The 13,267-nt window shown below is 40.8% G+C and overlaps 2 protein-coding genes across 2 annotated transcripts in view; one reads left to right on the top strand and one right to left on the bottom strand.

Annotated features, from left to right (window-relative positions):
• Nucleotides 1–566: 566 nt before the first annotated feature.
• LOC117675547 (selenide, water dikinase 1) lies at nt 567–7,657 on the bottom strand. Its single transcript, XM_034434301.3, has 8 exons — nt 7,178–7,657; nt 6,424–6,527; nt 6,156–6,263; nt 5,314–5,468; nt 2,998–3,088; nt 2,543–2,642; nt 1,636–1,848; nt 567–1,298 (listed from the first exon to the last, which is right to left on the bottom strand). The coding sequence occupies exons 1-8, from the start codon at nt 7,467–7,469 to the stop codon at nt 1,069–1,071; spliced, it is 1,293 nt and encodes a 430-aa protein (XP_034290192.2). The 5' UTR covers nt 7,470–7,657; the 3' UTR covers nt 567–1,068.
• A 4,517-nt stretch (nt 7,658–12,174) lies between these two features.
• SHFL (shiftless antiviral inhibitor of ribosomal frameshifting) overlaps nt 12,175–13,267 on the top strand; it is a 37,313-nt gene continuing 36,220 nt past the window's right edge. The window contains exon 1 of the mRNA XM_034434303.3: nt 12,175–12,814. Coding sequence (XP_034290194.2) covers nt 12,782–12,814 — 33 coding nt within the window. The 5' untranslated portion in view covers nt 12,175–12,781. The remainder of the gene's footprint in view (nt 12,815–13,267) is intronic.

The raw sequence follows: 13,267 nt of genomic DNA, 5'->3' as shown, positions 1-13,267 counted from the left end.
ACTTCCTGGTCCCCTATATGTCATTAACTTTCTTCCTCTTATAATAATGGCTGAGCCTACTGCTGACCTTGTCCCAAGCCTGGCTATTATAGCCACGGAGGAAAAGGTTGCACTATTCTAGGTTTGTGTAAAACAATCTTTTCAAATGCTTTTGATTCAGTGTGCATCAGGGATACCAGGGATTAGGTCATTCCCTCAGAATAATAAGTCACATCTATTAAATTCTCTCATTTCATGGGTGATGAAAAAAAAATCTCTCCTTCCCTATAAAGACTACTGCTCCTCTTTGTCCCACATCCCAGTAAGATTTTAAATGCCTTAAACAGTTCAAGTCATAATGAGGTAATTATTTTATCTAGAAAATAAAAGGGATAGAGGGGTTGTTTTCTTCTGCTTTCTAAAAGGGCTTCCAAATGAATTTGCTTGCAACCAATCCTTAGGCTGAAAAAATATTGTATGACTCTTTCACCTTAAGTCAATTAAAGCAACAATGAAGATAATCAGTGATTTTCCTACTTACATCAGGTACCTCCCTTCTAGGTCAATAATGTGTTATCACTCCATCCTTTAGAAATCAACTTTTTATTAACTCAATCACCCATAATTTACAACCAAAGCAACAATCCATGAAGCTGAGCTTGGCTCTACTCCTCTAGGATTCCTCCGCTCCTCCAAGACCTTATAAGGTTTTCAGGGAGATGCTTCATGAAGAGAAGAGAGACCTCTAAACTCAGCCAAATGGCTTTTTAAATCATCCACCCTTCTTTTGGATCAGCTGCTCAGTCTGACCAAAAGTTGGGAGAGCTCAATAGGCAGAATTATTCCAATAAATAATTTGAATTACCATATTCTCCATATCCACCATGCTAGCAATTTACCTGCTTGCAGGAGATCACTTCAAAACTAATAATCTCAGATAGCAGGGAGGAATCAGCCATCAACCAATAAAGAGATAAGTTCTGGGCAATTTGTGCTGTAGAAATTTAAGACTATACACTGACCCAGGACTTCAGAGTATTGCCCTTTTCAACTGCAGAGCTGACAGTGGGGAGAAATCATTTTCCCTTCTCATGAGGCAACTTCAGGGCTAGCACTAGAATTGTTATCCTGAGGGGAAGCACTGGCTCCCCGTGGGGTGACTTCAATAATACGAGGTTTATCAATGATACGAGCTGTCTGGTTGCCCTTCTCCACAATGCCAATGATCCAGGCTTGGTGTCCTTCTCCATATTTAGGTGACTTTATTTCAGCACAGAAGCGGGCAGCTTGCTCCCGGGGTAGACAAATCAGCAGCCCCCCTTGTAACAGAAAGACAGCAAATTATAATCATAAAAAAAAGTGTTTCCCATCCCTCCATAACCACAGATTAACTTAAACACTTACAATCCACTAAATTAATGCTACACAAGACATAAGATTTCACAAAGCTCAGTTTTTCCACACAAAAACCGTACCTAATTACTCCAACACTGCTTTGTTTTGTTTTAATTTCAGCAGTTGTGGGAAGATTATGGAAGTAATTTTGTTATATGTTTGGGAATCTGCAATTGTTGCTAATCTACAAGTCATTTAAAGCTGTTCCACAGAATCCAGGTCTACATTTTGCTTATTCCTTGCCTAGTTTATCCAACTTACCAGAAGTCTCTGGAGAAGTCCCTTGGAGGAGCCTGGACCGGTTGCCACATGCTTTGCTAATAGCAGCCATCTTGGCAATGATGGGTAGATTATGAATGACAAATGATACCTCACTACGCTGCTGCTTGGCCAAATTCTGTGCGTGGCCCAGAATCCCAAATCCTGTAATGTCTGTGGCAGCATGGGCATTGAAAGTATGCATCAAACTGGCAGCTGAAGAGAAGGAACAAATGTGGCATAAGTGATAACAAAACAGCAGTTAAGCCTGTATAAGATAGCTCTTATCTAACTGCTATCTGTCCTATAATTAAAACAGCAAGAATCAATCATTTATTATCTAGTGCTGATTTTTAATAGGCACCTGAAGTTGGTGGCAATATTTGCCCAGAAGGATACAGCAATTAATTCACATAATAGGTGGATTTATAGCTGTTATATATTAGGAAGCTTCCAATAAAAACAATTTTGTACATGTCTAGCTATTCTACCTCTGATAGCATATTAATCTAATTGCAGATCAATTATTTTAATTTTGCCTCTATAAGCCAATGAACTTATTTTACAATTCCAGAAATGTTACCAATCGTGTGGGGAAAACTTTGCGATCATTTCACATAGTTTGTTTAGTTGTTTTACAAGTCAGTACCAATCATGCTCAAAATGTCTTGCCATAGTACATGAAATACTTTAATGTCATGTTTTTAACTGTTTCCCTAAATAGGTTTTTGTAGGGAGATACTTTTGAATGCTATCTGAAAATAAAACCGCTCTTGTACTAGAGGTTGTCTGACCATACTCTTATGCACCCCTTTAAAGAACAGAGGTAAGATGTTTAAATATGTAGAGAGCCAAGGCAACCTTGTGTTGCAAACTGAGTAAAGATCCAAATCAGTATTTAGGTCCCTACCTGTTCTGTTCAGCATGGCCATACTAAACATGGCTTCCTGGTAGGCCAATTCAACATCTTCTTTGGAGACCACCAGCTTAATCTTATTCCACCGTTCTGGCTGGAAGAATAATACAAGCATTTGAAATGGCTCTAAGGTTTCACTCTTCCCTAGCAGAAGAAAAAATATCTGCCAGTTCATCATGACATCAAATCAAAACCCCTTCGCTCTTTGATACAAACAAACTTAGTTGGGATAACAAAAACAAAACAATTTTCCCTGCTATTTACCACCTTCATGTCCTGTAATTGATAGATTTTGGATGGGAATACAGTATTCTAAAGTCGCCTTGCAATGGAGCCTATTCTCAGAAAGTGTTTTGCACTCTTCTGCCTGTATGGGAGTGGGGTTAATTTTCTATTGGTATACATAAACACAGAGAGATATGTCCATTTCCCCATGGATAAATACTTACATTATCTAACCACTGGTGAGCATTTACAGCCACTTGAGTCCCCAGAGGCTTGGTAAGCACAAGGACATCTCCTGGAACTGCACTGTCTGGCCTAGAATCAAAGGAATAAGAATCTAACTTTAAAAAAAAAAAAAGTCTTGCCTTATTATTTTCTGTCTTAATCTACAACCTGCAAGTCTTAATATTTTACACTGAATCAAAAAAATACAAGTTCAAAAGAAAAAAAAATACAGTAGTCCTCACTGACAATAATTGGGATTGGGAACTTCACTAAGTAACATGGTTATAAGGCATGGCATCACGTCTCCCTGGATTTGACAGCTCTGTTTACTTGCATTTCTGTTCAGCATGGCCATACCCACAGTAATAACAAGAATGCACAACAGCATTCTATAGATTTAGCTTTGGGAATAAGAAAATAGGATTTTAAATTGCTCTCGTAACTAGCCTCCACAGTTGGTGCTTTAAAAATCCCCAACTTTAGAAAATCCTATAAGAGATATTCCCAGAATTGATCAAGCATCTTCATTTCTTTAGGAGTAACCAAAGGTCATCTAACAAACAGAATAAAAGTATCCTAATCACCTTTCTGTATCAACAGATTAGAAATCAGTTGTAACATATTCTAGTGAGCCAAACTGCAGGTGGGTGCAAATAATCTGTAAAACATTCCTGGATGACTGAGAAAACTGGGTATAACTGTTTTGGCCTGGAATGGTATATAAACCGATCCATTTGTATCAACATGCATGGATTTGTTTAATGCAATGTATCAATCCAGATACTGTTGACAAAATGATCTGTGCCACCTTCAACATCACATAATAGGCTTATCATTGTTTGCTTGCTGTGTGTCTAGTCTTTTTCTACTTGAATTCTAACCATCTCTCAGCCTGCTGAAGATCCTTATGACACCCATTTTTAGAACCTTTCATATTAAATCTAAAAGCATCTTCAACAGATGAGGCAGGGTGATAACTAGGCAAATGCACTTTACATCAGTACAATCTCAACATAAATATAAACCCCCTGAATTAGCATTCTCAAAGTTTAAGCTGATTTAAAATATTTAGAATATTGATTCTAAATTGTATACAGGTAGTCCTCGCTTACCAACTGTCTTGTCTAACAACTGTTTGAAATTACGACAGCTGAAAAAAAATCCCAGTTTGCAATCAATCCTTTTATATTATTCATGTTGTGTTGTATGGACTGCACCAGTAGAGTCCAGTAGCTAAAGCACCAGTAGCTAAACCAATTTCGTTGTATACATGATGTACAATGACAATAAAGGCTTTGAATTTTGAACTTTGAACATTTATGACCTCACAATATTTTGTAGTCACATGACTGCCATTCAGATACTTGCAACTGAAGCATATTTATAATCATTGCAATAGCCCATGGTCATGTGATTACCATTTACATGCTTCATATAACTGCCTTTCAACAAGTAGAATCTATGGAGAACACCGAAGTGAAATCACAAGTTGCTGTCATATGATGGCTTGGTTAATGATGGAAGCTGAAGTGAGCTTGTAAATCCAGTGAGGTCACATAATATTTCACTTGGTGACTTCATAGCTTTGCAATGGAGTTGCTGGTTCCAGTTGTGGTTATTAAGCAGACTATCTGTAGTCTGTTTGAAGAATATTCTGCCTTTTCCCTAGATCCGAGATTTGGAAAAAATGCATTTCTGTTTACGTCCAGAATATTCCAAATCACTTTCATTTTGGAATATGTATCTCTGGAAATGGATGACACCGTCTCCTTATTACCTTATTCCATTGGAGAAATGAAACTTCCAAGAAATACTGGAGGATTCTGAAAATAAGCATGCTGTTTTTTGCATCTCTAATTCTAATTCATGTATCAAGTAAAAATTTGCAGGTATTTGATGGATATTACAAATAATTCAGAAGGAACTTCCCATTCTGATAAATCTTGTTAACTTCAGTATTACTATGTAAAGTCCATGCATTGATTCACTGGAGTCTCATTTTGTACATGATTTGGTGTCCCACACAACAGCCCAACTATTAATATAGTTTAGCTTCAAACATAATATTTACTTGCTTTGAATTCTATTCAACTTTATCTAATTCTTCTTTTAAAATAATTCTGTAACTTAAATTTATTAAACTACATAAAAATATACAGTTCAATTTACTAATCACTTTTCTAAAGTTTTGGACTGTTAGTAACAAGCATTCTCATAGCAATTATGCAACATGTTGGCCTGATCTATACACATATCTGAAATGCTATACCCTACTTTTTCAAATTCCTACTTGCTAATAAGAGTTCAATACTCACATAATAAATTCATTGGGCTGACAAACAACTGTTGCAACCCCGCCAACAATAATCCAAGGATTCAAAACAGTCTGCCCACCAGTTACTGAAGTGCCACCATCCTCTGCTGCATCCCGGAAACCCTTGATTATCAGAGGCATTATTTTTTCCCGCTCCTAGAGACAAATGAAAAAAAGGATTTAAGAACCATTTGTAACCATCAGACAAGGATCAACTGCTACTGGATCCAATTAAATGGGGTGCAAGGATTGAATATGGAATCTTCTGCACTGAAATTATAATGGGAATTTTTTTTTTACTATTTGTAACTTATGTTGGTAGATGTAAGATGTTAAAAACCTGTGGGAACTAAGCAGCAGAGGTCATAGTAAATAAAAAAACCAACTAAGACAGAGTTTTGGTTAATTATGCTATTGTAGGTGAATGAAATTGTCTATTCACTGAAGCTTATTTAAACAAATGATGACTTAGTATATTATGAAACAAAACTACTTGTAATTATAGATTAATATGCCTAATTATTAAATTAAACATTACTGTCTGAATTGTGAATGATGAAAGTAATTAATGAGTTTTAAAAACTGTTTAATTCCAACTTTTGATTCAAAAAAATTCAATGTGTAGGAACATAACTCAGTGCTACCCTAACCCTAGAAACAATAAATTGGGGACAGGCTAACACTCAATGTTTCCTTTATTCATTCAAGGGGCTAGACTTCTGGTTTGCACATTTTAAGACAAAAATCACTGAACTGTATTACAACTTGAGTTGTTGCACTGAATCCAATCAGCATATTAAAAAACCATATTCAAATTATTTTAAGAAATAAAATATTTCTCACCTCTTCAGTCATTTTCTGGCTCACACTCAGCAGCATAAGCATGTTGTCACATTCTGTGATGCCCAGGGCATAAAGGTCACTCAGCACATTAGCACAAGCAATGCGGCCCTAAATCAGAATAATGAAAGGACTAGAACAGAGCAAGAAGGGCAAGGCAAAGCTGATTATACTAATCAGCTGAGGAGGAAACCTAACTTCAATGACATAGCTCAATCCTTTCTAAATTGACCAATACTTCCTCCATCTTCTCACCAGCATGCCAACTCACCATCATATAAGGATCTTCTACAAGGGGGTAAAAAAAGTCTGTAGTCTGCACCAGGGATAGACCCCCATGCCTCAAAGGAATCACACAGGAGTCCATTCCAATGCCTGTAGAGAAGAGGGATCACAGCGTTCTTGAACGTTTAGAATTATTTCCAATTCAAGCAATTACTTGGAAGTTGATAGTCTGTATCTTCATTCTCAGTACATATGCAATAAAATAGGGAATGTGATGAGGCAGTGTCTAGGTTACAGAATGGACAAGCAGCAAAAGGGGTTAACATTTCACAGTCGAGAGCCATATGCCCCATGTTAAGAGTGAATTTTGTTACCTCCAGTAGGCTAAAGTTAAAAACAATCTCAAAGTCCAACGGCAAATCATTTCTGCAAGACTGAATTGTCCACAAAGTGTCCAGGACTTCGGACAAAGTTCAAATCAAGGGAGATTTTGATTTAACAGAAAGTGGCATATTCCCCACGTGTTGAGATTATGTGAGGAGCAGAAAAACCAAAATCGAGAGTATATGCTGTTTATTTAAAATCACTTCCAGAGTTTATGTGAAATAAAAAAAAGTTTTAAACAGCGCACCCATTCGATCTGTAGCCCAGACGTCACCCACGGCACAGGATCGCCCCCTCCTAACCCGCTTTTCGAGTTTTTGTACCACCCCTCATTCCATCGTTCACTACTAGCGCTCCCATCCCCGCGTGGTAGCACCTAAAAGGCCGCGTTCGGCGCTTTCCCCGCCAAGCCTTACCGAGGGTGGGAGGAGGACTCCCGGCAGCCCCCGTATCCCCGGCCCCGGCCAACCCAGCATGGGAAGTGCTAAGTCCCTCCAGGAGTCTGAGCAGCGTCTCCTGGGGGACTTTGCAGCCTCATCCGCGCAGCTCCCCGTAGCTAGTGAGCCTCCAGCCCGGGCTCAGACCCAGCGCCTCAGGCTCAAACGGCCGATAACCGGGCGGCCCGGGCGGCAGAGCGGCGGGACTTGGAGCGGTGGCTGTCGCCAACGAAGGGAGCGTGGCAGACGGAGAACCGGCCACCGCCGCCATGATGGCTCCACAGCAGAAGCTTCTTTCCCCGCGAGAACTGGGGCAGGAAAGAAAAAAAAAAACGTTCGCCAAGCTACGCTCGGGCAGGGCGGGGGTTGTCCCCAACCTAAGGGCGGGGGAAGAGCTGGCACGCACTCCGCCTTCACCCGCCCGCGGGTTGTTCTCTAGCCGAGGAAAAATCTCGCGAGACGTCGAGGGAGGACGGTTTTTTTTTTTTTTATAATTTGATTTATATGCCGCCCTTCTCCGAAGACTCAGGTTGGCTTACAATGCGTTAAGCAATAGCCTTCATACTTTTGTATATTTATACAAAGTCAGCTTATTGCCCCCACAATCTGGGTCCTCCTTTCACCTACCTTTGAAAGGATGGAAGGCTGAGTCAACCTTGAGCCTGGTGAGATTCGAACTTGCAGTAATTGCAGACAGCTGGATGTTAATTACAATGCATTAGTGTGCTGAGCTATCCAGGCTTTCCGAGGTTCACGTTTAAACTAACCAGGGGCAGCGTGAATGGGGGTGTTCCAAGACAAGGAACTAATTTTTTTTCCTCTTTTTTTCCCCTCTCCCTTAATCTAGAGCACAATTATCGCGATATGAATTTACCGAGGGTAATAGGTACCTGTGGAATATCATTTGGCGTAAAAACGTGAGACGGAGATTTCTACTCCTGTACAGGAATGTTAATGACACAATTCGTCTTGTTTTCTTTGCACGGGGCAGAAGTAGCTTGCCACTATAGTTTTCTGAGATGCGATTGTAATTTCGAAGTCTGGTCCACAGGCTTTGCTGATGGTTTCTCATCTATGTACTAACCAGACTGTATCCTGTATAGCTTTTCAGGATTGACAAACTATTATCCCACATCCATAAGTTTCATTATAGTCACCTTGTAAGAGTTCCAGGCAGGGCTATTAGCATACAGCCAAAAAGTATTTTCAGTCAAATATTTGTCACTATTAATCACGTTTATACTAGATCAAGAATCCTTCAGAATTATGATGGGTTACTGACTCCAAAATGTCTCTGAATTTCAATTTCAAAAAGATGAAATTCAAATATCAGTTTGTTCAAAACCATACCTGGATGCTGTGATTGCACTATTTAAAGGTTCTTTTTGGCATATCTCAAACCCTAAGCATAACCTAACCTTTACAAGGTGGTCCATACAAGAAGCACACCCCAAAATGCTAGCACTAACTTTATTGCAAGGTTTATATTAACAGAAACTTGCAATGCTGAACCATTGCAAGCCTGCAAACCCTTTACAGCCCAAAGGTTTACATTAACAGAAGCTTGCAAGCCTGAAAGTATATTTCTGCCCCATTACTTTTTCAGCCCTTGAAACTAGGGAAGGTCCCTTCAGAGAGGTTTGGCCTGCCCACATTCTTTCTGTGAGCTAAGCTGCTGCTTATCCAACCACAGAACTAATTATTATTATTATTATTATTATTATTATTATTATTATTATTATTATTCAAATTTCTATACCGCCCTTCTCCTTTCAAACTCAGGGCGGTGAACAGCCAAAGTAAAACATTTGTACACAAAAGTTAAAATAGATTTAAAATAATTAAATAAGTTTGGCCCATAATTTAAAACATTTCAATTTAAAACCAATTTCAAATTTTAAAAAACCCACCATAAAATCAGGACAGCCCGGCTAACTGAAAGAAATAGGTTTTAAGGGCCCGACGAAAAGTCCAGAGGTCTGGGATCACTCTTATCTCTGGGGGTAGATTGTTCCAGAGGGTAGGTGCCACCACAGAGAAGGCTCTCCCCCTGGGGGTCGCCGGCCGACATTCTCTGGCCGACAGCACCCTGAGGAGGCCCTCTGTGGGAGCGAACTGGCCGGTGGGAGACAATTGGTGGCAGAAGACGGTCCCGTAAGTACCCCGGCCCTAAGCCATGGAGCGCTTTAAAGGTGATCACCAACACCTTGAAGCGCACCCGGAAGTCCACCGGAAGCCAATGCAGCTCGCGCAGGAGAGGAGTCACATGGGAGCGCCCCGTCGCTCCCATAATTCCCCGTGCGGCTGCATTCTGCACCAGTTGGAGCCTCCGGGTGCATCCCAAGGGGAGCCCCATGTAGAGAGCGTTACAATAGTCCAGATGAGAAGTGACGAATGCTTGAGTGACCGTGCGTAGGGAGTCCTGATCCAGAAAGGGGCGCAACTGGCGTATCAGGCGAACCTGATAGAAAGCCCCCCTGGCCACGGCCGTCATATGCTCTTCTAAAGACAGCCGTGTGTCCAGGAGGACGCCCAAGTTACGAGCCCTTTCCGTGGGGGCCAATGATTCGCCCCCAATAACCAGCGATGGCGCCAACTGGCTATACTGGGACACCAGCAGCCACAGCCACTCGGTCTTGGAAGGGTTGAGTCGAAGCCTGTTTCTCCCCATCCAGACTCGCACGGCCTCCAGGCACTGGGACATCACTTCCAAGGCATCGTTGGGATGGTCTGGGGTGCAGATGTACAGCTGAGTATCATCAGCGTACTGATGGAACTCCACCCCAAAACCACGGATGATCTCACCCAGCGGCTTCACATAAATGTTGAACAGGAGGGGCGAGAGGACCGACCCTTGTGGCACCCCACAATCAAGGCGTCTCGGGGTTGACCGCTGCCTCCCTGTCAACACAGATTGTGACCAGTCGGAGAGATAGGAGGAGAACCACCGCAAGACGGTGCCCCCCACTCCCAGTCCCTCCAGCCGGCGAAACATTATACCATGGTCGATGGTATCAAAAGCCGCTGAGAGATCTAACAGGACCAGGATAGAGGAATAACCCCTACCCCGAGCCCTCCAGAGATCATCCACCAACGCGACCAATGCCGTTTCCGTGCTGTACCCAGGTCTGAAACCGGACTGGAGCGGATCTAAATAGACAGCTTCATGATAAAAGCAATGTATGCATGGGAATAAATGGAAGGCAAATTTCAATAAGCAGAGAGTAAGACAAGGATGACTGATGTCCCCTTGAATATATTATTCAATATAATAATATATATTATGTCCCCTTGAATATATTAAATATGTTATGTAATATATTTATGGAGAAATATATAAGGAATGTTTGTTATACATAAAAAATCCTTCTAGATCAGATTATGGCCCTCTTAATCCATCAAAAATGCAAGATAGTTTGACAGACAAAAGTAAGTGAATTATTGGGAGTTGTACAGAGAATGGAGATGAATTTAGCTACCTTGTTAGAATAGTTACTAAAAATGGAGAAATGCAAAAGGAAAAATTTAAATATGCAAATTCTGGTAAAGTATATGGTCTAAAACAGGGGTCGCCAACCTTTTGGAACTCAGGGACTATTAATATTATTTTTAAAAAAAGATAAATAGTATTTAGTGCAATATAAAAAGTGCAAATAATTAAGGGAGAATGGAGGTTTTTAAAAAATCAAGAAGAGATAAAGTGATTCTGGGTATTAAATCTTGAGAATTAAGAAACGAGGAATTAAATATTATACACAGTCCTGCAGGATGCTAAAGAAAGAGGGAGTTAGAATTACCAAATACGATATTGTACTTTGCAGATTGTTGCATAGATGAAAGAATGGGTAAAATAGGAGGTTATTGAAATTGGAAGATCATGATTTAAGATTGGGATAGCATGATTATTTGTGGTACGACAAAGTTAAGGTGAAAGTAGATTTTAAAAATCATTTTATAAGATGTGCCATATTGAGAATTTGGAATAGGTTTAAGGCAAAATTATCTCTTAAAATCCCTTTCTGGTTGTCCACCTTTTTAAAAGAGAAATGATGGTTAAACAAAAATGGTTTATCTATGCTGATTTGCTGAAAATTCTCAAGAAGAATTTAATTGAAAAAGGACCCAGATTGTGGGGGCAGATTTTGAGGACCCAGATTGTGGGGGCAATAAGCTGACTTTGTATAAATATACAAAAGTATGAAGGCTATTGCTTAACGCATTGTAAGACGCCCTGAGTCTCCAGAGAAGGGCGGCATATAAATTAAAGCAAAAAAACAAAAACAAACTTGGAGCTTGAAGGTTTTACATGGAATTGGTTTCCCTATGCTGAGCTAATGAAAGTATTTAAATTGAATGAGAAGGCTTATGAATTTGAAAGCGGTAAAACTGAATTTGCTGTAGAGCTCTGTACAAATGATGATCATATTATTGGTAAATTGTACACGCTTTTATTGAAAACGGAAACAGAAGACAAAACAGTAAAGATTGTATGATAAAATGAGCAAAACATTTTTGGATATAATAAACAGTTGAATCACACGGAGAGTATGTGGAAGAAAGGGTTGAAATTTACATAGAATTATAATCTTAACGAGAATTTTCATAAAATGAGGTAACATTGGTACAGGTAGTCCTCGACTTACAACAATTCATTTAGTGACTCTCCAAAGTTACAACAGCACTGAAATAAATGACAATGACCATTTTTCACACAACTGTTGCAGCATCACTGTGGTCACATGATCAAAAGTCAGATGCTTGACAACTGACTTATATTTATGACGGTTACAGTGACCTGGGGTCATGTGATCAATGTTTGTACTTTCTGATCAGCAAAGTCAATGGGGAAGCCAGATTCACTTAAAAATGTGTTACTAATTTAACAACTGCAGTGATTCCCTGAACAATCATGGCAAGAAAGGTCGTAAAATAGGGCAAAAGTCATTGTCTGATTTAGTCACAGAAATTTTGGGCTCAATTGAGGTTGCAAGCCAAAGGCTACCTGTACTTTCTCAAATGTCCTACTGAAGTCTAAATATACTACGTTCACAGAAAATCGCCATAGAAAGGCGATTGTACCGAAACACCGATCGGTACCTTCGCACGGGAAAACACACTCACACGCACGGAGATCCGCTCTCCCGAGTCAACGGGACAAACGCCAATCCAACTTTTTAAAGTTTCGGAAGAGCCAGGTGGAGACGGAGCACCTGCTGAATGCCGGTTCGCTAGCAATCCCCCCATGCCTTGAGATGAAATTGCAAATGGCAAGCAAATAAATGGCAAAACTGTTTTTTGGGGAGGAGGGGAGGTTTCCGAATGAAAAGTGACTTTCCGAACCGCGTCTCCAGACGAGCCGTCGCTATGGCGAATTTTCTCGCCGGAAAGAAAAAGGAAGTCCGGTTAAACTAAACATCCGGGCGGACCCCTTGTTTTGAGCGGATTGAAACTGAAAGCAGCGGCAGTCTGGGTTGAGCTGGCTGGACTTGGCCTGGAGGGCTTCCTGTGCCGCCCTCCGTTGCCCAAGTGGGACGGAGCACCGACCTCAAGCTGGAGAAGGACCTGGCCCTCGCCTTCAGCACCATGTACCGGAGGGACAGGCAGGATGAGGTGGAGGTAGGCGCTACTCTTCACGGTAGCGAGAGGGCAAAATTATTTTAAAGAAAGGGTCTGGAGGAATTTGCAGTATTTGGTCGATGCCTGCGAAGGAGTTTCCTCCGAGTCGGTGGTCCCCCCCTTCCCCCCCGTAGGCAGGAGATTGCAACACCCTTCATCTTTGATCAGCATCAGATCGGGGGGGGGGGGGTGTTTGTGTGAATCGTTTTCCTGTCCGATTTAGAGTATGACATGTCTGAGGAAGGCTGTTTCTGTGTAATACAGTAACTCTCACCGAGAAAATACTCACCTGCAATTCCCCGGAGGAACACGAGGGGGCAATAAAGAGGGAACCCATGGATCATTCGGATTTCTGCAGCTACAGTTCTAGGGGCAGGTGATTTTGATGGCGATTTTAATAAAAGTCATCAGTATCAAATCAACAGGCCTTATGATTGAGTATCCTGTTTCCAA

Source organism: Pantherophis guttatus, chromosome 2 (assembly GCF_059756535.1).
Source record: "Pantherophis guttatus breed Tessera chromosome 2, ASM5975653v1, whole genome shotgun sequence".
NCBI lineage: Eukaryota > Metazoa > Chordata > Lepidosauria > Squamata > Colubridae > Pantherophis > Pantherophis guttatus.
Note: the sequence above shows the minus strand (reverse complement) of the source record. Positions and strands in the feature narration are given on the sequence as shown.